The sequence below is a fragment of the Myotis brandtii genome, unplaced genomic scaffold (assembly GCF_000412655.1).
Source record: "Myotis brandtii unplaced genomic scaffold, ASM41265v1 scaffold384, whole genome shotgun sequence".
NCBI classification, from domain to species: domain Eukaryota; kingdom Metazoa; phylum Chordata; class Mammalia; order Chiroptera; family Vespertilionidae; genus Myotis; species Myotis brandtii.
This window is the reverse complement of record NW_005364745.1, coordinates 3917212-3941840: the sequence shown is the minus strand read 5'-3', so window position 1 is coordinate 3941840 and position 24629 is coordinate 3917212. Positions and strand designations below refer to the sequence as shown.

General features: G+C 43.3%; 1 protein-coding gene across 1 annotated transcript; it reads left to right on the top strand.

Annotated features, from left to right (window-relative positions):
- Positions 1-24349, top strand: TARS (threonyl-tRNA synthetase). Its single transcript, XM_005872609.2, has 19 exons — positions 1-209; positions 3686-3766; positions 4410-4600; positions 6625-6748; positions 7953-8074; positions 8819-8936; positions 9196-9260; positions 9344-9422; positions 10215-10361; positions 11683-11781; positions 15149-15315; positions 16403-16565; positions 17113-17250; positions 17598-17675; positions 17830-17930; positions 18171-18275; positions 19776-19848; positions 21673-21787; positions 22488-24349. The coding sequence occupies exons 1-19, from the start codon at positions 153-155 to the stop codon at positions 22634-22636; spliced, it is 2172 nt and encodes a 723-aa protein (XP_005872671.1). The 5' UTR covers positions 1-152; the 3' UTR covers positions 22637-24349.
- Positions 24350-24629: the final 280 nt, after the last annotated feature.

Genomic DNA, 24629 nt, shown 5'->3' with positions numbered 1-24629 from the left:
GCTTGGGCGCTGGTGGATTGCATCAGCGGGTGCTTCCAGGCTAGTGGCTGTGGCGCCGAGATCCCAGGAGCCGCAGCGCCCTTCAGGCCGCCTCCCGCTCCTCTGCCCCCGGCCGTCGCTTTTGAGTTCCGTCCTCTCTTCCCGGTTCGCGGATGTCCGAGGAGAAGGCCAGCAGCCCTTCAGGGAAGATGGAAGGCGAGGAGAAGCCGGTGAGTGGGGTCGGGAGCGCGGGCGGGGGCTCTTCTCGGTGCCGCGGCCCCCCTTTGGAGGGACCGAGGGGGGCGGCGGACAAGCCAGGGCCCGGTTGGCGGCGGAATCGTCCATTCATTAAGCTGGCGGGGCTTGCAGGGCTCCTCCGCTCCATCCTCTCGGCAGGTGGGGGAACTGGGAGCTGGAGCGAGCGGCTCAGAACCGCACATCTGACTGGAAACCGAGACAATTCCGGGCCCCCGGCCTGGTGATTTCCCTTCACCTGCGGTGAGAGGAGCATTGCAGAGCCTCCTTGAACCCTGAGACCCCATTCAGAGCAGAAGCCTCTGGGTTAAGGAAGAGAAACCGGGTTCCCGAGGTCTGACCCGCCCGGGTGGGTGGTCAATGGTGGAGGCCGATGACCTGACCCCCTGGACAAGTTTCACACTTGCCCTGCCTGGGCCGCAGGCGACCTTATCTCATTCACACCCCTGATCGTCTCACCTTTGAACTTTACCTTTGTGCCATCCCTTGCTTAGGAACATCTCCCTCCCGGGTCACTTGCATGCCACCGGGTCGAGGTGTTGTGTGTGTGTGTGTGTTTAGTATTTATTTATTTTTTACGATTAACAAATAAACGAGAAGTATTTATTCTGCATGCCGGGCCATACACCCAGGCAGGGGAATAGGACCCAGCCTGGGGTGCGAAAGACAGGGACACAGCCGTTCTGCTGAGGGGTTCCGGAAGCGGGTGCCTAGTTCTGCGTGGGGAGGCTCTCGAATTGAGTGTGAAGAATGAGTGTAAGTTCCCCCAGGTCAACCAGACAGGACAGGGCTTTCCAGGGAAAGGCAGGGAAGGCAGTGAAAAGGCGGCTGAATGAATGAATGAAGAATGAATGAATGAATGAACGAATGGTGTGTGGGGTTGCTTTGCTTGCAAGAGAGATGCTGAAGGAGGAGCCACAGCCGTCGGAGGGATCTTAGGCAGCCGATGGTTGGAATGGTTTCCTGCAAGTGAAGGTTTCTAAGCAGGGAAATGACAGGTGAACTGTAGTCTTGAAGATCACGCTGGCATTGGGGTGGGAGGTACCTGGGGAAGAGGTGAGACCACACACAGCGGGCGGCTGCACTGGTCCACGTGCGAGGTGAGGCGTTGAGCTAAAGAAGACGCAACCCAGCTTCAAAGCCACAATTTTCTCATCAGTAACACGAGGACGTCCCTAACTCAGGGTTTGGTTGGGGAAAATGCATGTGCACACATTCTAAACGATGTAAATTAAATTAAAAGTAGTAAATGGTGTCTGTTCATAGAATTTCCCCCATCTATATTGTCTTCACTTAAAAATGGAATCTTTACTTTTTAGTTAATAGTCTGTAGTCCAGTGTTCCATGCCCATAAATATTCTGCTGTGCCATTCTTAATTGGAGGCCTGGCTAGTAAATGTATGATTTCTCCCTTCTGTAATAATAATTGCTAATGTTGATTGAGTACCAACTATGGGGTCTGGCACTGATTACATGCATGAACTCATTCAGTCCTCAAAATAAGATTAGAGAGAGCAGCCAAAATGCCCAGCTGTTAAATGGATAAGTAAACAATGAAAGGAAGGAAGTACCGAAATGGAATGTGGAATGTTTATTTTCTCCAGATAAGTTCTCCGTGAATGGAATGTTACTTGACAATAAAAAGGAAGGAAGTATTGAAGCGAAACTTGGATGGCCTTGAAACCATTATGCTAAGTGAAACAAACCAGTCTCAAAAGACCACATATTATGAAATGTTTAGAATGTGGGAAAACTATAGAGACAACGCAGGTTCGTGGTTGTCAGGTGCTGGGAAAGGGGGATGCGATAGGGACAGAGAGTAACTACTGATGGGTGAGGATTTCTTCTGAGGTGATGAGAATGTTCTAAATTGCTTGTGGTGGTAGTTGCACAACTGTGAACACACTAAAAACCATTGAATTGTATACTTTATGTTGGTGAATGATAGGAAAGTATCTCAAAAAAAACACAGTTATCTCCTGAATGAAAGGTCATAAGCATACAAAATTATAATAGAGTCCCCTTCACATCCCTAGCTCTACCCGCAAAACTTCCTCACCACTGATGATCGCAACTCCTTAGAGTTGGCCACTGTCAACACCTGGATACATATCTTTCCTGCCACTCATAGGTTGTGTGAACCTGGAAGAATTGTCTAACTTTTCCAATTAATTTATCTGTAAAATGGGAATAATAATAACAATAATAGCCGTCTCACAGGGTGGCCGTGAAAATCAGATGTGATTGTGGAAGAACTGTGTACATGGTGACATTCTGGGTAGTGCCGTTTGCCTTAGGGTGTTTCTGAGGTGACTGAAGTAAGTGATGCATTTCTGAGAAAATCCTCTCACCGTATCCCATCCTGTCGTCAGGCTTTCTCGACCTCAACACTGTTGACATTGTGTGGACTGGATACTTCTTTGTTGCTGTCTGTGCATCGTTGGATGCTTGGCAACACCCCTGGCCTCTACCTCCTAGATGACAATTGCACCCCCAAGTCATGACAACCAAAAACGCCTGCAGACATTGTCAGATGTCCGCTGGGGCGCACATGGCTTCTGGTTGAGAGCCACTGGTGTATACCTGCTCTGCTGCTGGCTGCCTCTTTGCACAGGACTTCCTGTCAAACTTTCTGCGACTCCGTGTGCTTCTAATTGAAGTCCACATTCCTTAGGGTAACTTTTAGGGTTTGCTCTGTCTGAGCCCTAGTTTGTCTTAACATATTTCCTAAAACAATCCTGCCTTAGTCAGCCTTAGTCTGTCTGTCCCTCTCACTCTCTCGCTCTGTCACCGTCTTTCTCTTTTTAATATTTCCGACAATGAGTGTGTGTACACCTAGAACACATGTCCTCCATTCTCGAGATCCGGCCTGTCGTCCTAGCTTATTCTACATCGAATCACAGTGTTGCAACTGTGTTCTCTCCCCCCTCGCGGGGTTTTTCACATATGCCTGCCTTCGTTTCCCTGGAGAGATTACATTTGCACGTGGCAGGGATTGGGTCTTAGTTTTGCAAATTCCACAGGGTTTAACAGACTACCATGAGCGCAGAGGCTCTTAGTACGTGTGGAATGAATGGATACATATCGCACGGATTTCCCCCCTGAAAATGTTACTGAATAGATCTCATGCTTGTTTGTGGCTACATGTTTAGTATATGTCCAGGCAAACCTGCAGCCGGAGTCATGGGAACAGGCAAAATACATAAAATGTGAGGACTGGAACATTATCAAGAAACCCCTCTGCCTTTTGGGACTTGTCTTTATTACAAGTTGCTGCCTTGCCTTTTACAGTGGTCGACAGTGCTCGGATTTTCTAGTCTTTCAAAATCAGACTTTCACTCTTTAAAAAACAGATGCTAACATAGCATCCTCTAAACTCTTCTGGGGGCAGCATGAAGGGGTGTCACATTAGACTGAAATATGAAACCTTCTTTTCTTTTTGCTCCTCTAGGTGGGTGCCAGCCAGGAGAGGCACAAGGAAGACGGCAAGAAGAAGAACAAAGAAGGGTCTGGAGATGGAGGGCGAGCGGAGGTAGGTGTTCAGGGCTGTCATCAGGTTTGACAGGTGGCAGAGCGCTGTCTCAGACGTGTCCTGTGTCAGATCCTCAGGGCTTACATGGCACTGGCAGGCCGACTCGATGGAAATTTCAGGGAGAAGAATGAGGAAAGCGTGGGAGGGGAAGAAGGACTTGCAGCTATTTGTTATTGAAAAAGGAAAGCAACTGAAATATAATTGTAAAGCAATCTGTGGGATGAGATATGAAAACCAGATGTTGAAGGGGAGAGACTCGGTGTCCGAGCTTGTCCTGAGTTCAATAGAAACCAAGAAAGCCCACGTCCTTGACCTCCTTCCCACTCTTTCCACCTGGACCGGCCTGTGGGTTTGGTTTTCAGCCAGACAAACTGCCTGTCAAGTAGAGGGCGTATGCTCCCCGTTTCCCATGCTCCAACTAAAGGCGCGGCCTTTTCTGAAAAGGAAAGCGAGCACTTACTGATTATTTAAATATCAATGCAATCTGTTATTTTAGAGTTGATTTTGAAGGTCATTTGGTGATGCAGTTTCTCCATTGTTGCACACTGATATTGTAGCAATGGGTATTAAAATTCAGGCTCCTATCAGTCCAGGCACTTTTTCTCTACATTCTACAATATCCTCTTCCTTTGTTGTCTTGCAGTTGAATCCTTGGCCTGAATATATTAACACGCGTCTTGAGATGTACAATAAACTAAAAGCAGAACACGACGCCATTCTGGCAGAAAAAGCAGCAAAAGAGAGCAAGCCCATCACAGTCACTCTGCCGGATGGTAAGCAGGTGGCCGCGGAGTCCTGGAAAACCACGCCTTACCAGATCGCGTGTGGCATCAGGTACTGGCCGCACCTGTCCTCATCTTCTGCTGTTTGTAATTAAACTTAAACGTATTTTGCCAGGTTTTATCCTCAAAACATCTTTATGTTACTGTTCCATATTTTTAATGTTTAATTCACATTATTTGGGATTTTTTCAAAATCTAGAGGATGTAGAGCTTTATAGTCAAGATTCAAAGTTAATTTCTTAGAGGCTCTAGTTTGGTTTTATCTTATGAAGGATTTTATATGATTAGTTCTTCTACCTTGATCAAACATGTCACAAAAATCAAGTAGATAAGGTTTCACAATCTATTTTGATTTAAATGTCTCGGTTTTAAACTTAAATGAAGGTTGATCATCTCACAGGGGAAAGTTAGGAAACTATTATTCAACATGAGAAAATGTACTAATTTTATAAATCTAAAGGAGGGCCATGCCCGGTCTTAAAACTGAACACTTTTATCGGGTTGGGAAGAGGTAACAGAATCAGATGCATACTCTGTAATAGAGTAGTGGTTTCTTAATCTGATATGATTTGGGACTCAATAGTTGGGTCAGTTTCCATGTGAGATTATAAATAATTGGATAGACCTTTAAATATCAGTGCAATCTGTCATTTTAGAGGTGATTTTGAAGGTCATTTGGTGATGCAGTTTCTCCATTGTTGCACACTGATATTGTAGCAATGGGTATTAAAATTCAGGCTCCTATCAGTCCAGGCACTTTTTCTCTACATTCTACAATATCCTCCTCCATTGTAAAATAGTTTTTTGAGAATTGCCAAATTTTACATTGAATCACATGAGACCTTGATGAGCTTTAGAGCTGGGGTTCAGTCATGCTCTGCAAGTGAGGGTGCTTGAAGACATTTTTCCACAAGTCCAGAATAACTTCTTGTTCTGTGAAAAATTATAGCACCAGTAACAGGCTGTTTAAAGGTTCTGATGATTAGGAATGAATATGAAAGGGAAGCAAAAAGAAGGCATGCTCCATTTGCTTCAAAAGGGTTTTCTTTGAAGTTTTGTTTTGTTCTCAGTCTTGAAGTATGGATTATTTTGTTTCTTCTTTGGAAAATTGAAATGATCCAGTATGGTCCATGTGAGGTTATTTAGCATTGACTCTCAAGAAATTCCGTTACAGATTTCAAACGTAGGTAGAGCAGAGAAGTTATTTAGTACCCCCGGCCCCTTTTGCTGTTGGAATCTAAGTAGCTTGGCTTTGTGGAGAACTTCTTTGGAGAAAGTAAAAAATAAACTAGACTACTGAAAAGCCTCATTGTTTGTTTATTAGAGTGGCTATGTCTGTTTAAATAAGTAATAAATGTCAAAAAATAGTGTTCTGAATTTTCAGGATCTTGTAGTTAATTTTTAGGTACATTGGCACATTTTTGGAGTTTGTTGCTTTTTCCATTTTATTTCAGAAAGATATATATATATTTTTTTTCATATAGTGGTATAGTATAGAGTAGTATAATATAGTACATATCCTCCTATTTAATAAAAGGCTAATATGCAAATCGACCCAACAGTGGAATGACCAGTCGCTATGATGCGCACTGACCACCAGGGGGTAGATGCTCAACACAGGAGCTGCCCCCTGGTGGTCAGTGTGCTCCCACAGGGGGAGCGCTGCTCAGCCAAAAGCTGGGCTCACGGCTGGCGAGTGCAGTGGTGGTGGTGCTAAGGATGTCCGACTGCTGGCTTAGGCCCGCTCAAATTTCATGCACCAGGCCTCTAGTAGTAGTATAGTATACTAGAGGCTTGGTGCACAGATTCATGCACCAGTAGGGTCCCTCGGCCAGGCCTGCACCCTCTCGCAATCCAGGACCCCTCGGTGGATGTCGGACTGCCAGTTTCGACCCAATCCCCAGAGGAGATTCATCAGTCTGTTCCATGTTTCCATGCCTGTACATCGAGCGTCTGCCCCCTGGTGGTCAGTGCGCGTCATAGCTACCAGTAGAATGGTCGTTCGGTCGCTTAGGCTTTTATATATATAGATGTGTATGTATATTATATAGTGTTTATTTTCCTGTTCTTGTTAAGTCAAGGCCTGGCTGACAACACTGTTATTGCAAAAGTGAATAAAGCTGTCTGGGACCTAGACCGTCCTCTGGAGGAAGACTGTACCTTGGAGCTCCTCAAGTTCGAGGATGAGGAAGCTCAGGCTGTAAGTTTTCACTCCGTGTTCATTACATTTCAGGATGGTGATTCTCATTCGCATTGTTTTCCAGCTCATTACCACTGCCAGGAGGTGACGAAAATTTATTGATGTCTCATCATATTCGAAGTCTTCATTTTTGTCTTTCACTAAGGGAATATAATAAAAGTGCTTGCTTTATGAAATCAAGAGGTGAAATTGAATAAATTTATTTTCACTACTAGATAATAAAATGAGGGCGCATATTTATGGAAATTCTATTAAAATTTTATTAGAAATTGATTAAACAAGTAAAACTTGCAATCAACACTTAAGCAAGATGTATATACATATTTAACAAATAAATTGGAACATTACCTAAAGTACTTACATTGGGAAGTTGATTTCCATTTTTTCCTCATCTTTAAGTGAAAATCTGCTGAATGTACGATAAAACCAACTTGCATATGATGGAAAGGTTTTCTCCTTATTTCTTCATGATGGTATACATATAAAGGGAAATAAAATGTGTTGTTTTCGTTTGTTTCATTGATGATGGTTTACTTATGTAGGTGAATCAATCGTTTTCAAAAGTATTCTGGATTCCTTAAACTTTTAAAGAGAATTTTAAAAATCATTTGGGTACCTTACTGTTAAATCTTAAAAACGTTGATTTGGACACATTCTGATTCATCTGAATGGCCACCTTAAAGCCCAGTACTGCCCTTTGCTTTTAGTGTTCACTGTTTGTCCTTGTACTTTCTAGTGGTATTGTGGGATCGAGTTGTACCACCCTAGTTGTTTGGGGCCAATAAGAAAAAGGCAGATAAAATTCTAAGTGATGCTCCACAGCCAAGTAAACGCACGTGGTTGGGTGGGCACACTGCCTCAGAAGGCCTGGGCCCTTGCAGTCCAGAAGGCAGTCACATGGTGAGTGGCGATTGTTTCCAGGGAACAAAATCCACCCATGTGATTAATGAGGCTAATTTGAATTTAATTAGTTTGAAAACAAACTAGGTAATTTCTCAGGTAGAAATATACTTTAGCAATTAGCATCCTTTTAAATTATTTTGGCTCTGTATAGAATCACACTGCAGTTTATAGATTTGTAAATTTAGATTTTTCTTTCTGGGTTTATTTATAATAAATTCTATATATCTCTTTCAGATGACCATATTAACTTATAACACATATGCCCGGTCTCAGACCTTCTCATTTTTCTTTGAATTTTCAGGTATATTGGCACTCAAGTGCCCATATAATGGGTGAAGCCATGGAAAGAGTCTACGGAGGATGTTTATGTTATGGTCCACCAATAGAAAGTGGGTTCTATTATGACATGTACCTTGAGGAAGGGTAAGTTATATCATTGGATAAAGAGAAATGAAATCTGAATTACCATGAGTCCATACATTATTTTTAAATTGTTCTCAGTAAAGGAGGAATAATATAATGCTTGTTGCTTCATGGTCACCAAGCATTCCCACTGTTAAAACTTGAAGTGTGGCCCTGACCGGTTTGGCTCAGTGGATAGAGCGTCGGCCTGTGGACTGAAGGGTCCCAGGTTTGATTCCAGTCAAGGGCATGTACCTTGGTATCCGGCACATCCCCAGTAGGGGGTGTGCAGGAGGCAGCTGATTGATGTTTCTCTCTCATCGATGTTTCTAACTCTCTATCCCTCTCCTTTCCTCTCTGTAAAAAATCAATAAAATATATTTTAAAAAAAAAACTTAAAGTGTGTAGTAACTTACAGAGGTGTAGAGACTTTCGTGAGAGCTTTGTTCTAGGTTGATGGAGGCAGGGCCTAACGTACCCTGGGAAATAACTGAAGCCGGTCCTCTCTCCTTTAACCTGCTATAGAGTGGAGGGGGGAGTCACTAGTGGGGACAATCTCCAGGATGACCAAGGCAGGAGCCAATGGAAATATCAGTTATTAAAATAATTTATGCAAAATGTTTCGTTTACAATTCTGATACATGATGCAAGAGTCTACTTTTTTATATTAAATCCCTTGAAGTGTTCAAAAGAAACATTCCCCTCACCCCTCCGTGGTGTGAGTAGAATGGAGTGGAAATAATTTTATACTTTCTTCTGTTCCAGGGGTGTGTCCAGCAATGATTTCTCGTCTTTAGAGACTTTATGTAAGAAAATCATTAAGGAAAAACAAGCTTTTGAAAGGTTGGAAGTTAAGAAGGAAACTTTACTGGAAATGTTTAAGGTACATCAACCGTGACATGTGGCACCTACTCTTCTATCACTCATTAGTGTTACTTGAAGTCATTACTCTTGGGTTTAGTGTACTAAGTTGAAACCTACTCTGTTCCTTAGAAAATTTAACTATATTTTCAAAATTTGAAACATGAACATATTTATAAGCGTGCAGTGCTTTGATAAGATGTATTTCGAGTTCTATGTTAGCTGTAGTATTTAGAGGTAAAAAAGGATAGTTTTAAAAATATAATTTTTGCTATTTTCAGTACAACAAGTTCAAATGTCGGATATTGAATGAAAAAGTGAATACTCCAACTACCACCGTCTATAGGTGAGACTGTCAAATGTCATGAAATACAATTGTGTACATGTCATTGTAAGCCTTTATTAAAATTCCTTTCATTTTACCTTTAGGTGTGGCCCCTTGATAGATCTCTGCCGGGGTCCTCATGTCAGACACACTGGCAAAATTAAGACTTTGAAAATACACAAAGTAAGCAATACAGCCCAAGAGCTCTCTCCATGTAAATGTATTTGTGTTGGATGGCTAGATATTTAAACTTCCATTGATTTCTCTTCCTGCCTATTTGCTTTTGGGCGGATTTTTTCTCATGCTCTCTCCTGCCTGTGCTAGTATAAGTCATTAGGCATTTTTAGCAGAAATTCTCTGAAGCGGTGGCTGACCAGCCACCCACCACCAGAGCACATGGGGGTGGAGTTGGGGATTCACAAAATCATGCAGTTATGGGCCATCATGAAGCTTCCAGACTCACGGCAGGAGCATGTGCTTTTGTTCTTTGTGTGTCTAAGGTAGTAATTACCCAAGTGGTTCTTGCTAACCTAGCTAGTCCTGCCCGTCTCTACTAGTTCAGAAACACTTTATGGGCGATGATTAAAATGCACTGTAAATCGTAAGCATAATTGAGTCATTTCAAGATTTTTTTTTTTTTTGCTTTATTTTCCATTTTTGCTTACTCATGCATTAAAAGATGCCCTTGCAGTCAGTCATGTTCGTGGAGTTGTGGTTTGAGGGGGCGTGGCGGGTGGGTTTTCTGAGGGAACCGAACAGCCAGCTCTGTCCTGCTGGGTGAACCCAGCTGTTTAGCTCTGCCCCAGAGCCACTGTGGGATGTCTCACTAGGTGTGAACTTTTTGTGACTTTTCTTGTATAAGGACTACTATGAATTTGATTCATAAGGTGCCTATGGGAACTAACATCTAACTCTTAAAATAAGTGAGATATTGACAAATTTGAATATTGTTTCACGGTTGATCCTTGTTTTCAGAATTCCTCCACATACTGGGAGGGGAAAGCAGACATGGAGACTCTCCAGAGGATTTATGGCATTTCGTTCCCAGACCCTAAGTTGTTGAAAGAGTGGGAGAAGTTCCAAGAGGAAGCCAAAAACCGAGATCATAGGAAAATTGGGAGGGTATGTTAAAAAAGAACAATAATGTGTCTAGACTGCGTTTATTTTCATTTGAAATTCAGCTGTGTTAGGTATTTAACTGTATTAAGGATTTCCCTTTGAAGAAATGCTATAGCTTTCAAGTATTACTGTACTGTGTCCTATATAAGCCATAAATAACTTCCTGATTGTCCACATTATCTTTCTAGAGTGTGCTCAGTACTGCACAAAAATTCATTGTAACTGTTCCTTTTATTGAGGACAAATGCTGATGACCCACAGTTTTCAGTAAAAGAAGCATAGCAGTGCCTCATAAGCTGAGAGATACTTTGGAAATTTACCTGGTCTTACTGACTTATTTACTTAAAAACTATTTTATTGACTTCAGAGAGGAAGGGAGAGGGAGAGAGAGAGAGAAAGATCAATGATGTGAGAGAATCGTTGATCGGCTGCCTCCTGCACGCCCCCTACTGGGGATTGAGCCCACAACCCAGGCATGTGCCCTTGACCGGAATCGAACCTGGGACCCTTCAGTCCACAGGCTGATCCTCTGTCCACTGAGCCTAACCGGCCAGAGCATCTGTGACTTCTTGTAAAGATGTGGAAACTGAGTTCTAGAGAGAGTCATATACTTGTTGCCCAAGCTGATGCAGCGAGTCAGCGCTGGATTCCAGGTGCATTGCCTTTATCCCTCTGCCCTGAATGTTTTCAGACTGGAAGTTAGGTGTCAGGTGAAAACATTTCTTTCTGAAATTGTGTTCACTCTGTGCCAGGCGTCCTTGGTTGGTGGGGTAGGAAGCCTGAGCAGGAGGCAGCGTCCATTGCCACGCTCACCTGACTTCCTGAGGTCCGTCCAGCTGTAAGGAAGGCGCAGGGACTGGTGCGGCACCTCCCGGAAAAGTTTGGGCTTCGGGGGTGGAGGGGGTGCCATTCACCATGACCCAGAATCAGCCAGCTTTTCTGTTTCATTGTCAGTGTCTTTTTTCCCAGACTCCTAACTGCCACTCCTACTTAAAAAAAAATAATAAAGAAAATTTTAAAACAGCCAGATCTTAGAGCTTTAAGGAATTAAAACCATGTGAGCCCTCTCTAGATAGAAGAGAACTAGACCCTTGTTCCATGTCATCTTTGGTACATTTGACTGGATTCAGGAATGTAACAGGCAGGGAACTAAGTTGTAAATTAACCGCAAATCTGTACCATTAAATTGCACGTCCGAGATGTGCGCATGTTTTCTTTGCATTGGGAGCGGCCCAGAGGAAAGCAGGAGACATCAGGACCGTATTCTCAGGAACAGTGACGTCACATGTACAGCAGTGAGCATTCTTTGTTGTCTTCTTTACAGGACCAGGAACTGTATTTCTTCCATGAACTCAGCCCTGGGAGCTGCTTCTTCCTGCCGAAGGGAGCGCACATTTATAATGCACTGATCGAGTTCCTCAGGGTAAACCCTACTCGTTTATTCTCTTCTGTAGCTTTAGGACATGCGTCGATTTTATTAAACAGGGTCTGCTAAAACGAAAGATAATCTTGTATTTTAAAAGAAAAATTTAATGGAATGAATTTAAGAACTTTTTTTCCTAATGCGTGATAATGTCCATAGACATGGATGTGCACACAGAGAAGCCAGTGACCGCACTGGAACTAGGACTTGTCACCCTTTGCACAGGGGCTCTGTGTGCTCTTTGACCATTTATATTTCCCTTGAAAAAGCAGGTTAGTCTTTACCTTGCTTTTTGTCTTTGTAAATTATGAAGTGTTGAACGCATCCTATATAATCAGAGAGGAATATGCTAATTAGCCGTTATGCCCTGAGGCGTAACGACCAAGGGCATCATGACCAGATCACGGATCAGCAGGAGGGTGGGCCAGCGAGGTACAAGTGGGCTGTGGAGAGCTACAGGAGGGGGTAGGGCAGCAAGCTATGAGGGGGGGTGGTGAGAGGGGAGGGGGGCAAGTGGAGAGCTACAGGAGGGTGACAGCGACCTACTGGCGCACGGATTCATGTGCAGGGCTACTAGTATGTTTATAAAGAATAGTACCACCAACATCTGTATACTCACCACCTAATCTAACACACATTTGTATTAGGTTCTGTTTGAAGTAAAGTAATACTCACACAGTGAGGGGCACGAGCTCCCCTGTGGGCTTTGTGAAGCATTCCTGCCTTTCCCAGAAGAAGCTGGTCTGGAAGGCAGCGTGGATCCGTTCTGTCCATGTTGTCCACCACCCCATCCATACGTATCCTCAGTGGTTTGTGTACTTCAGATTTGCATACAGGAAGGCTCATTGTGTATCAGGTTGATTTTTTTTAAGATACATGCAGATCCCGCTTACTGTCACTTGTTACATATGACTCCATCATAGAACTACCGCAGTATGTCCGTCCCTTTATCGGTGTGCACGGACGTAATTTCTGATTTTCCCATGTTACTGTTGTGCTGCAGTAGCGTCATTTTGACAAGCCTCCTTATGGGGAATCGAACCTGGGACCCTTCAGTCCACAGGCTGATCCTCTGTCCACTGAGCCTAACCGGCCAGAGCATCTGTGACTTCTTGTAAAGATGTGGAAACTGAGTTCTAGAGAGAGTCATATACTTGTTGCCCAAGCTGATGCAGCGAGTCAGCGCTGGATTCCAGGTGCATTGCCTTTATCCCTCTGCCCTGAATGTTTTCAGACTGGAAGTTAGGTGTCAGGTGAAAACATTTCTTTCTGAAATTGTGTTCACTCTGTGCCAGGCGTCCTTGGTTGGTGGGGTAGGAAGCCTGAGCAGGAGGCAGCGTCCATTGCCACGCTCACCTGACTTCCTGAGGTCCGTCCAGCTGTAAGGAAGGCGCAGGGACTGGTGCGGCACCTCCCGGAAAAGTTTGGGCTTCGGGGGTGGAGGGGGTGCCATTCACCATGACCCAGAATCAGCCAGCTTTTCTGTTTCATTGTCAGTGTCTTTTTTCCCAGACTCCTAACTGCCACTCCTACTTAAAAAAAAATAATAAAGAAAATTTTAAAACAGCCAGATCTTAGAGCTTTAAGGAATTAAAACCATGTGAGCCCTCTCTAGATAGAAGAGAACTAGACCCTTGTTCCATGTCATCTTTGGTACATTTGACTGGATTCAGGAATGTAACAGGCAGGGAACTAAGTTGTAAATTAACCGCAAATCTGTACCATTAAATTGCACGTCCGAGATGTGCGCATGTTTTCTTTGCATTGGGAGCGGCCCAGAGGAAAGCAGGAGACATCAGGACCGTATTCTCAGGAACAGTGACGTCACATGTACAGCAGTGAGCATTCTTTGTTGTCTTCTTTACAGGACCAGGAACTGTATTTCTTCCATGAACTCAGCCCTGGGAGCTGCTTCTTCCTGCCGAAGGGAGCGCACATTTATAATGCACTGATCGAGTTCCTCAGGGTAAACCCTACTCGTTTATTCTCTTCTGTAGCTTTAGGACATGCGTCGATTTTATTAAACAGGGTCTGCTAAAACGAAAGATAATCTTGTATTTTAAAAGAAAAATATGGTGGAATGAATTTAAGAACTTTTTTTCCTAATGCGTGATAATGTCCATAGACATGGATGTGCACACAGAGAAGCCAGTGACACTGGAACTACTAGGACTTGTCACCCTTTGCACAGGGGCTCTGTGTGCTCTTTGACCATTTATATTTCCCTTGAAAAAGCAGGTTAGTCTTTACCTTGCTTTTTGTCTTTGTAAATTATGAAGTGTTGAACGCATCCTATATAATCAGAGAGGAATATGCTAATTAGCCGTTATGCCCTGAGGCGTAACGACCAAGGGCATCATGACCAGATCACGGATCAGCAGGAGGGTGGGCCAGCGAGGTACAAGTGGGCTGTGGAGAGCTACAGGAGGGGGTAGGGCAGCAAGCTATGAGGGGGGGTGGTGAGAGGGGAGGGGGGCAAGTGGAGAGCTACAGGAGGGTGACAGCGACCTACTGGCGCACGGATTCATGTGCAGGGCTACTAGTATGTTTATAAAGAATAGTACCACCAACATCTGTATACTCACCACCTAATCTAACACACATTTGTATTAGGTTCTGTTTGAAGTAAAGTAATACTCACACAGTGAGGGGCACGAGCTCTCCTGTGGGCTTTGTGAAGCATTCCTGCCTTTCCCAGAAGAAGCTGGTCTGGAAGGCAGCGTGGATCCGTTCTGTCCATGTTGTCCACCACCCCATCCATACGTATCCTCAGTGGTTTGTGTACTTCAGATTTGCATACAGGAAGGCTCATTGTGTATCAGGTTGATAAGTAATACTCACACAGTGAGGGGCACGAGCTCTCCTGTGGGCTTTGTGAAGCATTCCTGCCTTTCCCAGAAGAAGCTGGTCTGGAAGGCAGCGTGGATCCGTTCTGTCCATGTTGTCCACCACCCCATCCATACGTATCCTCAGTGGTTTGTGTACTTCAGATTTGCATACAGGAAGGCTCATTGTGTATCAGTCAGATTGATTTTTTTAAGATACATGCAGATCCCGCTTACTGTCACTTGTTACATATGACTCCATCATAGAACTACCGCAGTATGTCCGTCCCTTTATCGGTGTGCACGGACGTAATTTCTGATTTTCCCATGTTACTGTTGTGCTGCAGTAGCGTCATTTTGACAAGCCTCCTTATGGGGGCGTGTAAGAGTTTCCTCTCTGGTGTATACCTCCAAGTGGAATTTCTAGATCATAGCATATGTGCATCTTAAACTTCACTAGAGGGTAGGAAATTTAAATTCTTACTCCCACCAGAAGTACGAGCACTAATTTCTAGACATGCGTTCTGTTTGTTCTCTAACAGAGTGAATATAGGAAACGAGGATTCCAGGAGGTGGTCACCCCAAACATCTTCAACAGCCGACTGTGGATGACCTCGGGCCACTGGGAGCACTACAGCGACAACATGTTCTCCTTCGAGGTGGAGAAGGAGCAGTTCGCTCTGAAGCCCATGAACTGCCCGGGACACTGGTATTCAGCAGCTTCGAGTTTCATTTAATCCTAGATTGCTTTTCTTCCTTTGGAAGGATTTTTCTTAAAAACAAATGATGTGATCAGAACAGTATTTAAATGCGGCATTAGCATGGTGTTATAATTTCTTCTATGCCTGATTTGGTCCTCAGGTCTATAGACATTGAAGAATAGCAGTGAATGGGCAGAATATAAAGTGTTTTTTTGTTTTTTCTTTTATTTATTTATTTTTTAAATATATTTTTATTGATTTCAGAGAGGAAGGGAGAGGGAGAGAAAGATGGAAACATCAATGATGAGAGAGAATCACTGATCGGCTGCCTCCTGCACGCCCCCTACTAGGGATCAAGCCCACAACCTGGGCATGTGCCCTTGACCGGAATCGAACCTGGGACCCTTCAGTCTGCAGGCTGACGCTCTATCCACTGAGCCAAACCAGCTAGGGCTGTTTTTTCTGTTAAAGAAACATGTTCTATCAAAACCTAGTGCTAGTGAATTAACATCCTTGGGAAATCTTTTCCTTGGGGCTCTTTCTCTTTCTATCCATGAAAGTTGGATGAACAGCTTGGGGGAAACTAGGGAGACTGGCTCCAGGCAGCTCAGTGCGCACAGCTCCTCGTAGCGGTGCCTGGAGGGCAGGGGGAGAGGGGCATGCCCGTGGGAACTGGTTGTGGTCCAGGAGACCAGCGAGTTCCTTATGCAGAGTGTCTGAAGCACTTCTGGGAAGGACAAGAAAGCACGGACTTCAGTTTCCAGAGTGACATGTGATTTGTAGGCAGCTGAGTCTGTTTTATCTTTAAATAGGGCCTTAAAGGCCGTCCTCAAATTAAGGGAATGAGTACAAGGACGCGACTGCCGACTATGGGAATACGTGTGTTACTCTCCCTCAGTTCCGGGTGCTTGTGTTACAATTATTTGCTGTCACATTCATGCCACTGCCCACATTGCTGTGTACAGCCCAGAACTGGAGAGACGTTGCTTGTCCGAGCCACTTGGAATCCGTGGCTTTTTGACAGCCTTTCATATATGCTCAGCAAAGCAGTTTATTGTATTAACTGTCAGCGGCTTTTCCTTTTCTCTTTGCCAGCCTCATGTTCGATCATCGCCCGAGGTCCTGGCGAGAGCTGCCTTTGCGGCTCGCCGACTTTGGGGTGCTGCACAGGAATGAGCTGTCGGGGGCGCTCACGGGCCTCACGCGGGTGCGGCGGTTCCAGCAGGACGACGCGCACATATTCTGTGCCATGGAGCAGGTGGGGACTCGGGGTGAAATGCACTGAAGGGAAGGTCAAGGAGGTCACGGAAAATTACCGCCGTGTCATTTTCTTTCTTTTTTTTTTTTTAAAATATATTTTATTGATTTTTTACAGAGAAGAAGGGAGAGGGATAGAGAGTTAGAAACATCGATGAGAGAGAAACATCGATCAGCTGCCTCCTGCACACCCCCCAGTGGGGGTGTGGCCGCAACCTAGGTACATGCCCTTGACCGGAATCGAACCTGGGACCCTTCAGTCCGCAGGCCGACGCTCTATCCACTGAGCCAAACCGGTTCGGCTTCTTTTTTATAATTTATTTTTATTGTCTGAAGTTTTACATAAGTCTTACATAAGTCTCCTTTTTCCCCAATTGACCCCCGCGCCCAGCCATTCCCACCCCAGGCAAGCCCCCACCGCCCCAGTGTCTGTGTCCATTGGTTATGCTGATATGCATGCATACAAGTCCTTTGGTTGCTCTCTAGCCCCTCCCCGGGCATTTGTGTCTGGATCTATTCTTGTTCATCTCATTTTCTTTTATTTAAAGATCGAGGAAGAAATCAAAGGCTGTTTGGATTTTCTGCGTACAGTGTACAACATATTTGGATTTTCTTTTAAACTGAACCTGTCTACTCGGCCGGAAAAATTCCTTGGCGATATTGAAGTTTGGAATCACGCTGAGAAGGTAAGTGGTGTTTTTCAGGCGCTTGAATTCTGGGTGGCTGCAAGTGGCTTCCTCCGCCGTGTAAGAAAGCCAGCCTCCTAAATGGGTAAAAGCGAAAGAAAATTAGAAATGGCTCCTGGGTTAGAGTACGCTCGCTTTTTCCTTTTGCTTTTGGATATAGAAATGCTTGGATGTGTTTTAGTCATCAAGCTGTAACCTTGGAAGGGGTTTGGGTGTGAGTATATTCAAGTGGACAAAGTGACGAAGCAGAGAATAGTGACCCATGAACGTAATTATGGAATTTTTAGTCTCAAATTAGACCGGTTGCAGAGGAACAAAGATTAAAGTCAGTGTTGCTTTATCTTTAGCAACTTGAAAACAGCCTGAATGAATTTGGTGAAAAGTGGGAGTTAAACCCTGGCGATGGAGCTTTCTATGGTCCAAAGGTCAGTGTCAAAGTGGATGTGAGTAAGGTGACATTCATTTGGGGGTGAAGAGATTACTTCAGGTTAAAAAAAGGGAGGGGGAAATCAGCCCTCATATAACTACCGAGTCAGCTTCACTCTGGACAACACCTCACAGTAAGTCTTTGCTTCTCAGATTGACATTCAGATTAAGGATGCCATTGGGCGCTACCACCAGTGTGCAACCATCCAGCTGGATTTTCAGTTGCCCATCAGATTCAATCTGACGTTTGTGAGGTGAGTTCCTAGTGTCTGTTCTGAACATTCTTCAAGGACATATAACGGAGTGTGTGTGTGTGTGTGTGTGTGTGTGTGTTTGTACATACATACATATAAAATAAAGGTATGTATATATATACTAGTACATATAAAATAAAGGTATGTATATATACTAGTACATATAAAATAAAGGTATTTGTGTGTATATACTAGTACATATAAAATAAAGGAAGGCAAATCATTATGTTTCCTTTCTAGTCATGATGGAGATGATAAGAAAAGGCCAGTGATTATCCATAGAGCCATCTTGGGATCCGTGGAAAGAATGATCGCCATCCTCACTGAGAACTATGGGGGCAAATGGTAATTTTCATACTGTTTCCTTCTGGGCGACAGACATTGGCTGTAAGAAATGTCTGCTGTCCAGTTGAGCATGTGATGGGAAGGGAGAGTGATTGCAGTTAGTCGCTTGTAACTATTGACAGATATTCACTAAATAGGAAGGCAGTACAACTAAAACCCAGATTTTTTAGCTTTAAGAGTACTTATGAGGAATTATTTTTATCTCAGAATTTGATCTGTTGAATGTTACACTTTCTAATTAGGAATTATTATTCAGTAAGAAGCATATTGGCTATTTTGATGGCTTTTCAAGGGATTTGATGTGTCTGTCTGAGTAAATAGAGCAGGCGTTGGCTCCTGTGCTGAGTGTCGCTGACCGTCGTCAGCAAGTAGTTGGACACCCTTTAGAAGCCATGCATTTTCCATTGGGAGTGCAGACTCCAAAACAATCAGCATTTCATGTCTTGCTTTTCTAAGGTTATGTTTTTGCTGGAAACATATGAGCGCATAACTTTCATTTTACTTTCTAAGCCGTTCTGTCTGGGCCCGAAATTTGTAAAGACGGTTATAAAATCCCCGTTTTGTAGAGCTTGTTGCATTAATTCTGTTGATGCAAAACTTCTGTTAAACTGTTGTAAATCTGTTTTGTCTTATACATTGTAGTTATTTCAGTTGTATTTGTAATTTGGTTAGTTCAGACTTGAAGGGAAGTGTGTCATACTTTTCAGTGAAATAACAATATCTTTCTGTTATATTTCACAAAATCAATTCAAATATGGGAAACGTTCTCTATGTGAATCTAGAGAATAGGGGATCCTCAGCTAACTGCTCTGCCAAACCTGCGTTTGGTGGGGAAAACACACAGTTTGGGCAGAATTTAGTGCCCACTCCACCTTTTCCCTGATTAGCCAGACAACTTAAGATACGGAATGACCAAGAGAAACGCTGATGTCTGCAGCATCGGGAAGTTTGACACTAAAATACCCCAAAAGAGAGTTGCAGATGGGCCATCTTTTAATAAGTAGTGAGACCCACTCATCTTCCCCAAATGCCCTCAGCAGTCACTGAGAACTATGTTGCATCCTGCAACATGGAGCTGGAATAAACTGAAGACAGTCTGTGTCCCCTTATGCGGAATAAGTAATAAATCATGCTCGAGCAAAATCACTTCTTTAATAACATAGCAGTAAGTAAGTGTGGTTCTTCAGCAACGTGCCAAGCCCTCTGCATGGGGCGTGGTGTTCTGTTCCTGAGGTATTGAAGCGTGGGGCGTGGTCCCTGCCCCCAGTCTGCTTTGCCATCTGCTTAGCAAGACAAAACTTGGTTACAGGTTTTTCTTTCTAAGGGTTGGCTTTCTGCTCCTTCATCTCCCTTTAGTCTTTATTGGATATTAAAATAAAAGCCATGATTTTAAATGGTCCACACATTTAAAAGGAAAAGATACAAAGGGTAGACTGATAAATGAATGGGCAGTCCTTGTTTAGGAAAACCCACATTAAATATTTTTAATTTCTTCCTAAGGCCCTTCTGGCTGTCTCCTCGCCAGGTAATGGTAGTTCCAGTGGGACCAACGTGTGATGATTATGCCCAAAAGGTAATCCTTAAGTATGACTTTTCTTTAAATTTAGCATCTGTTGTTCGGCTTTCAAATCCCATAAGCTATATCCTTGGTAAATCAAGCTGCCTGTGATGTAGAGAGCTGTTACTATCTTCAATCTGTGGTAAGCTTAAACAGAGCACATGGCCTCTTTAATGCTTTCCTAGGTGGTTCAGTGATCAGAAGACAGGTTGGGTAGTTGTTTTATGCACTCTTGTTTAGTGGTTAGTGTTAGCAAGTAGGGAATGCCTCAGTATGAGGTGCAAATTCAAATGCAAAATGCAGTTGAAGTTACTTTTTGACCCAAAGTGTAGTTTTGCTTCATGTTCAATGCAAATTTCTTCATTTATTTGAAACCTTTTTCCATGTTAATGGCATGCCAGACCAATGTTTTACCCTACTGGCCAAACAGCTACCTCACTAACAGATACAGAAATATCCGTTCATTCTTCACACCTTAAAGACTATGACAGTCTGTTTTGTTACAGCAACAATTCTTTATCAAGGAATGTTAAATAATCAAGAGTTGTGTTATTAAAAAGCATTGTTTCAGAATTGCAAATTAAAAATAATAAAATAGTTAAAAGAGACAAAAATCTAAATATCATTGAATGGTCTTATAACATCGAAATCGTGTTTCTAGACCAGGGGTGGGCAAACTTTTTGACTCGAGGGCCACAATGGGTTCTTAAACTGGACCGGAGGGCCGGAACAAAAGCATGGATGGAGTGTTTGTGTGAAGAGTTGTGTTATTAAAAAGCATTGTTTCAGAATTGCAAATTAAAAGTAATAAAATAGTTAAAAGAGACAAAAATCTAAATATCATTGAGTGGTCTTATAACATTGAAATCGTGTTTCTAGACCATCAAAATAAATTGCACTCAGGTCTCAGCTGTCTTTAAGATATAAATGAACATTAAACCAGCTAATAAGCAAACCATTCAGGCAAACTGTATTCCTGTGACTGCACCACAGTAGTGTAGTTATAAATGATGAAAGCCACCTGTGTTCTATGGCTGATTCATTGTTTTTATCTTATGTGCATTATGAGAGCTCACTCAGCAGGAAAATGTTCCTACTCATTTCTCAGCTGGAAGCAGTACTGACCTCCCCCACTCTGGGGGTAGAGTGGCATTGGGATTAGGTAGGGGTAGGTTTTTATTTTGTGTTTTTTTTTCCATTATATTGACTGATTTTAGAGAGGAAGGGAGAGGGAGAGAAACATTGATGTTAGAGAAAAACATCAATTGGTGTATGGGACACTGCCCAGGGCTAAGCTTTCTTTTAATCAAAAAGGAAATCACGGTTGAGGGGGAAAAAAATCACTTTTTAATATTTCTCGAGCCTGATACTTTCTTTTTATTAAGTTACTAGAGTCCCAGTGCACGAATTCGTGCACAGGTGGGGTCCCTCAGCCTGGCTGGTGATCAGGGCGGATCGGGGCTGTCTCACCCAGTCCCGATCGGGCCAATCGGGGCTGGCTGGCCGGGGGGAGGGACCGCGGGAGGTTGGCTGGCCACAGGAGGTTGGCTGTGGGAGCGCACTGACTACCAGGGGCAGTTCCTGCATTGAGCGTCTGCCCCCTGGTGGTCAGTGCACATCATAGCAACTGGTCGACTGGTCATTCAGTCACTTAGGCTTTTATATATATAGATTCTTATAGACTTCTATTTAATTAGGTCATTATATACACAAAATTATTGAAGAACTAATTTTTAATGCTTACATGATTTTCCAAATTACAGGTTACATAAAGTCATTTAAGATCAAAATATAATTCTAATTTTGGATCTGAAGAATTCCGTGTCTCTGTTTAAATAGGTGCGGCAACAATTCCATGATGCTAAATTCATGGTGGACATCGACCTGGATCCGGGCTGTACATTAAATAAGAAGATCAGAAATGCACAGTTAGCACAATATAACTTCATCCTGGGTAAGAAAGGAACTTAGCCAAAGACAAGCTGCACAACCTGGGAAAATTCTGAAGTCTTGAGATTTAGCTTGAGAGGATTATAGTCATCAGTTTATTTCCTTTTAATCCTGATTCTTAAACTATTAAGTTTGTTCAGTTGACATAAGAAAGGAAAACTATGGTGTGAAAACGAATAATTTGTACAGCACTGTAAAAATTTCCTCCCCTTCACCTTTTATTTCTTCACACGGTCAGTTTTTATTAAGTCACCTGGACTAAGTGACTCAATAAGCACAGCAGTGTTGGCATTGCAGAGTGGGTTTGTTTTTTTAATGAATAAATTTTAAATCAGTTGCCTAACTGTGCATGGTCACCTGCACATTTAAAAAAATATATGGATTTATTGATTTTTTTAGAGAGAGAGGAAGGGAGAGGGAGAAAGAGATAGAAACATTGACCAGAGAGAATCGTTAATCGGCTGCCTCCTGCACGCCCCTACTGGGGACCAAGCCCGCAACCCGGGTAAGTGCCCTGACCGGGAATCGAACCGTGACCTCCTGGTTCATAGGTTGATGCTCAACCACTGAGCCACACTGGCCGGGCTCACCTGTACATTTTAATCAGAAGAAGCTACAGGGTGGCTTTTGGTCCTGGGGTCCTTTCTGTTCGAATGCTCGATGAGAACGCTGCCACCTAAGGATCCTTACTGTCTTTTGTTTAGTTGTCGGTGAAAAAGAGAAAGCCAGCGGCACTGTGAACATCCGCACGAGAGATAACAAGGTTCACGGGGAACGCACTGTTGCTGAAACCGTGGCGCGGCTGCAGCAGCTGCAGCAGGCCCGCAGCAAGCAGGCCGAGGAGGAGTTCTAAAGACAGCCCGACGGGCCCAGCGGGAGAGGACGAGCAGTGTGTCCGTGGTGCTCATTCACTGTGCTCTGGAAAGCCTTGATTTGTCCTGAACTTGGATTGTGTGGCAGAGTCTGCGTAGGTGACTGCAGGGGAGGAACCTGTTTTGACCTCAACAGGTTTTAGATAATGTGTATCTGCTGGAGATAATTAAAAGAGACTCATTTAAATGATTTTATTCATTAATTACCTGAGCACTGGAAATAGATAACAAGGAATGCTTTAGTGTGATGAGGGAGAACATTTTTTTTTAAATTTAATGCAATGGAAAAATGAGTTTTCAAATTTGATTCGGGTAAAAGAAAGATTATAATTGGATTATGGCATAAAAATAAAAACTTTAACTCGTGTAAATTTCAAGACTTCTGACCGTCACATACCTCCTCCCCGGAACAGATTGCATGTCAAGATTAATCTTTAATGTTCTATAGCAAACGTGTTAGGTGGGTGGAGGGGAGCGGGTCTGCAGTGTGTGTGGTCTTTAGTTGGGCCGGGAGCGAGAGCCTGCTTCCCGGTGGCAGAATGGCATCTTGTAGGAGCAACGCTCTTACTCAGCTTCTTTTTGGACATAAACCTTTTAAACAATTGAAGCCAACCATGGGTCTAATGGAGATTATTTGCACAGATTTTTAAGATACATTCGGTAAAGGAATATATGTTTATGGCACACTGTTTTGGGCCATTCAGTCCCTTGTTAATACAAATTCCCAATTCTCTCTCTCAGGATAGTTTTTGAATTTTGCTATCAGTGCATGATGAGTGAGAGAACACCACAAAATAAGGAATTCCTTATGTAGATAGATATGAATCTCTAATGTAATCACTTTGAAAAGGCAACATCTTGGCAGTTTCTAATATCCCAATAGGGTGTTTGCAAGGGTCACTGAAAAGCAAAGCCAATTTGCGTAGATTACCCCTCACTCTAACACAGGAGATAGGATCTTAATCAGGGGTTTTTGGAAATTCTGTAATAACGCCTTGCTTCTAAGACATAGTCTTTGATAGGTTTGTAATTACTTTTTATATATGTCTTGAGGGAAGCGATATTTCAACCAAGTCAAACTATTAACATCAAGAGCATCTAGTGGGAATCCTTTTAAAACTATATTTTGTTTTTATTTCTTTAATCTAAAATTCACAGTATCTTAGTTTCGATTTTTCTTCAGTTTTAAAAATTTCATATTACATATTTAATTTGTAGTCCAAACAAATGTGTAACATGGATTTTTCTTACCTATTTTATACTAAAAGCAATGACTGGCTATACAATGTATTAGCAGTGTACTTGAGATCATTGCAGAAGCTTCATAAATCCTTCAGAACTTTAAAGATGCAAAAGTTATTAAAGCCTAGGTTGGCAGAGCCACGAGCGGAAGAATCCTCTCTGTAGCAGGCCCTTAGCCTAGTCCTTCCCGGGAAACCTCAGGGAACCACCCAGAAGGGCTCTTACAATCTGCAGGCGGCTTGTCCCGTCAAAGCTCTCTTCTCTGTGGCCTGTTTTGTTTGCTTTTCAGTCCCTTTCCTGGAAGGCAGCGGCTGTCCTAGTTACTGACTCACTCACCTGTTCTGTTCAGGTTTACGACATAACAATGGAAAGACTCCCAACTGCTAAGCCTCTGAGCATCTAGTCTACTGAGAGTCATCTTGGTAATCAAATATACAGGGACGATTTGAGAACAATGACAAAAAGTTGCACCTCCGTGTGATAAATTCTGTAAAGATGGATTTTATGAAGTAAGAAATAGGTGCCCCAAACAAAGTCCGTACCAAAATGTATAAAACGGGTCAGGAGGATGGAGCAGTGGGTTAGCAGTATAGGCGAGCGACAAGGGTGGAGGACCCAGAACAGTGACCCGAGGTCACATTTGAAGCGCCGGTCACCATGTGCCCCGTGACCCCTTGCTTCACCTTTACTACAGCAATGGGCACCGGCCGGGGCACTGGGACTGCTGGGCCA

Coding starts and splice junctions, on each gene's coding strand:
- TARS (XM_005872609.2), top strand. CDS start 153: ATGTCCGAGGAGAAGGCCAGCAGCCCTTCAGGGAAGATGGAAGGCGAG. Junction 9,261..9,343: donor CCAACTACCACCGTCTATAG/GTGAGACTGTCA, acceptor TTTTACCTTTAG/GTGTGGCCCCTTGATAGATC. Junction 21,788..22,487: donor ACAATATAACTTCATCCTGG/GTAAGAAAGGAA, acceptor TCTTTTGTTTAG/TTGTCGGTGAAAAAGAGAAA.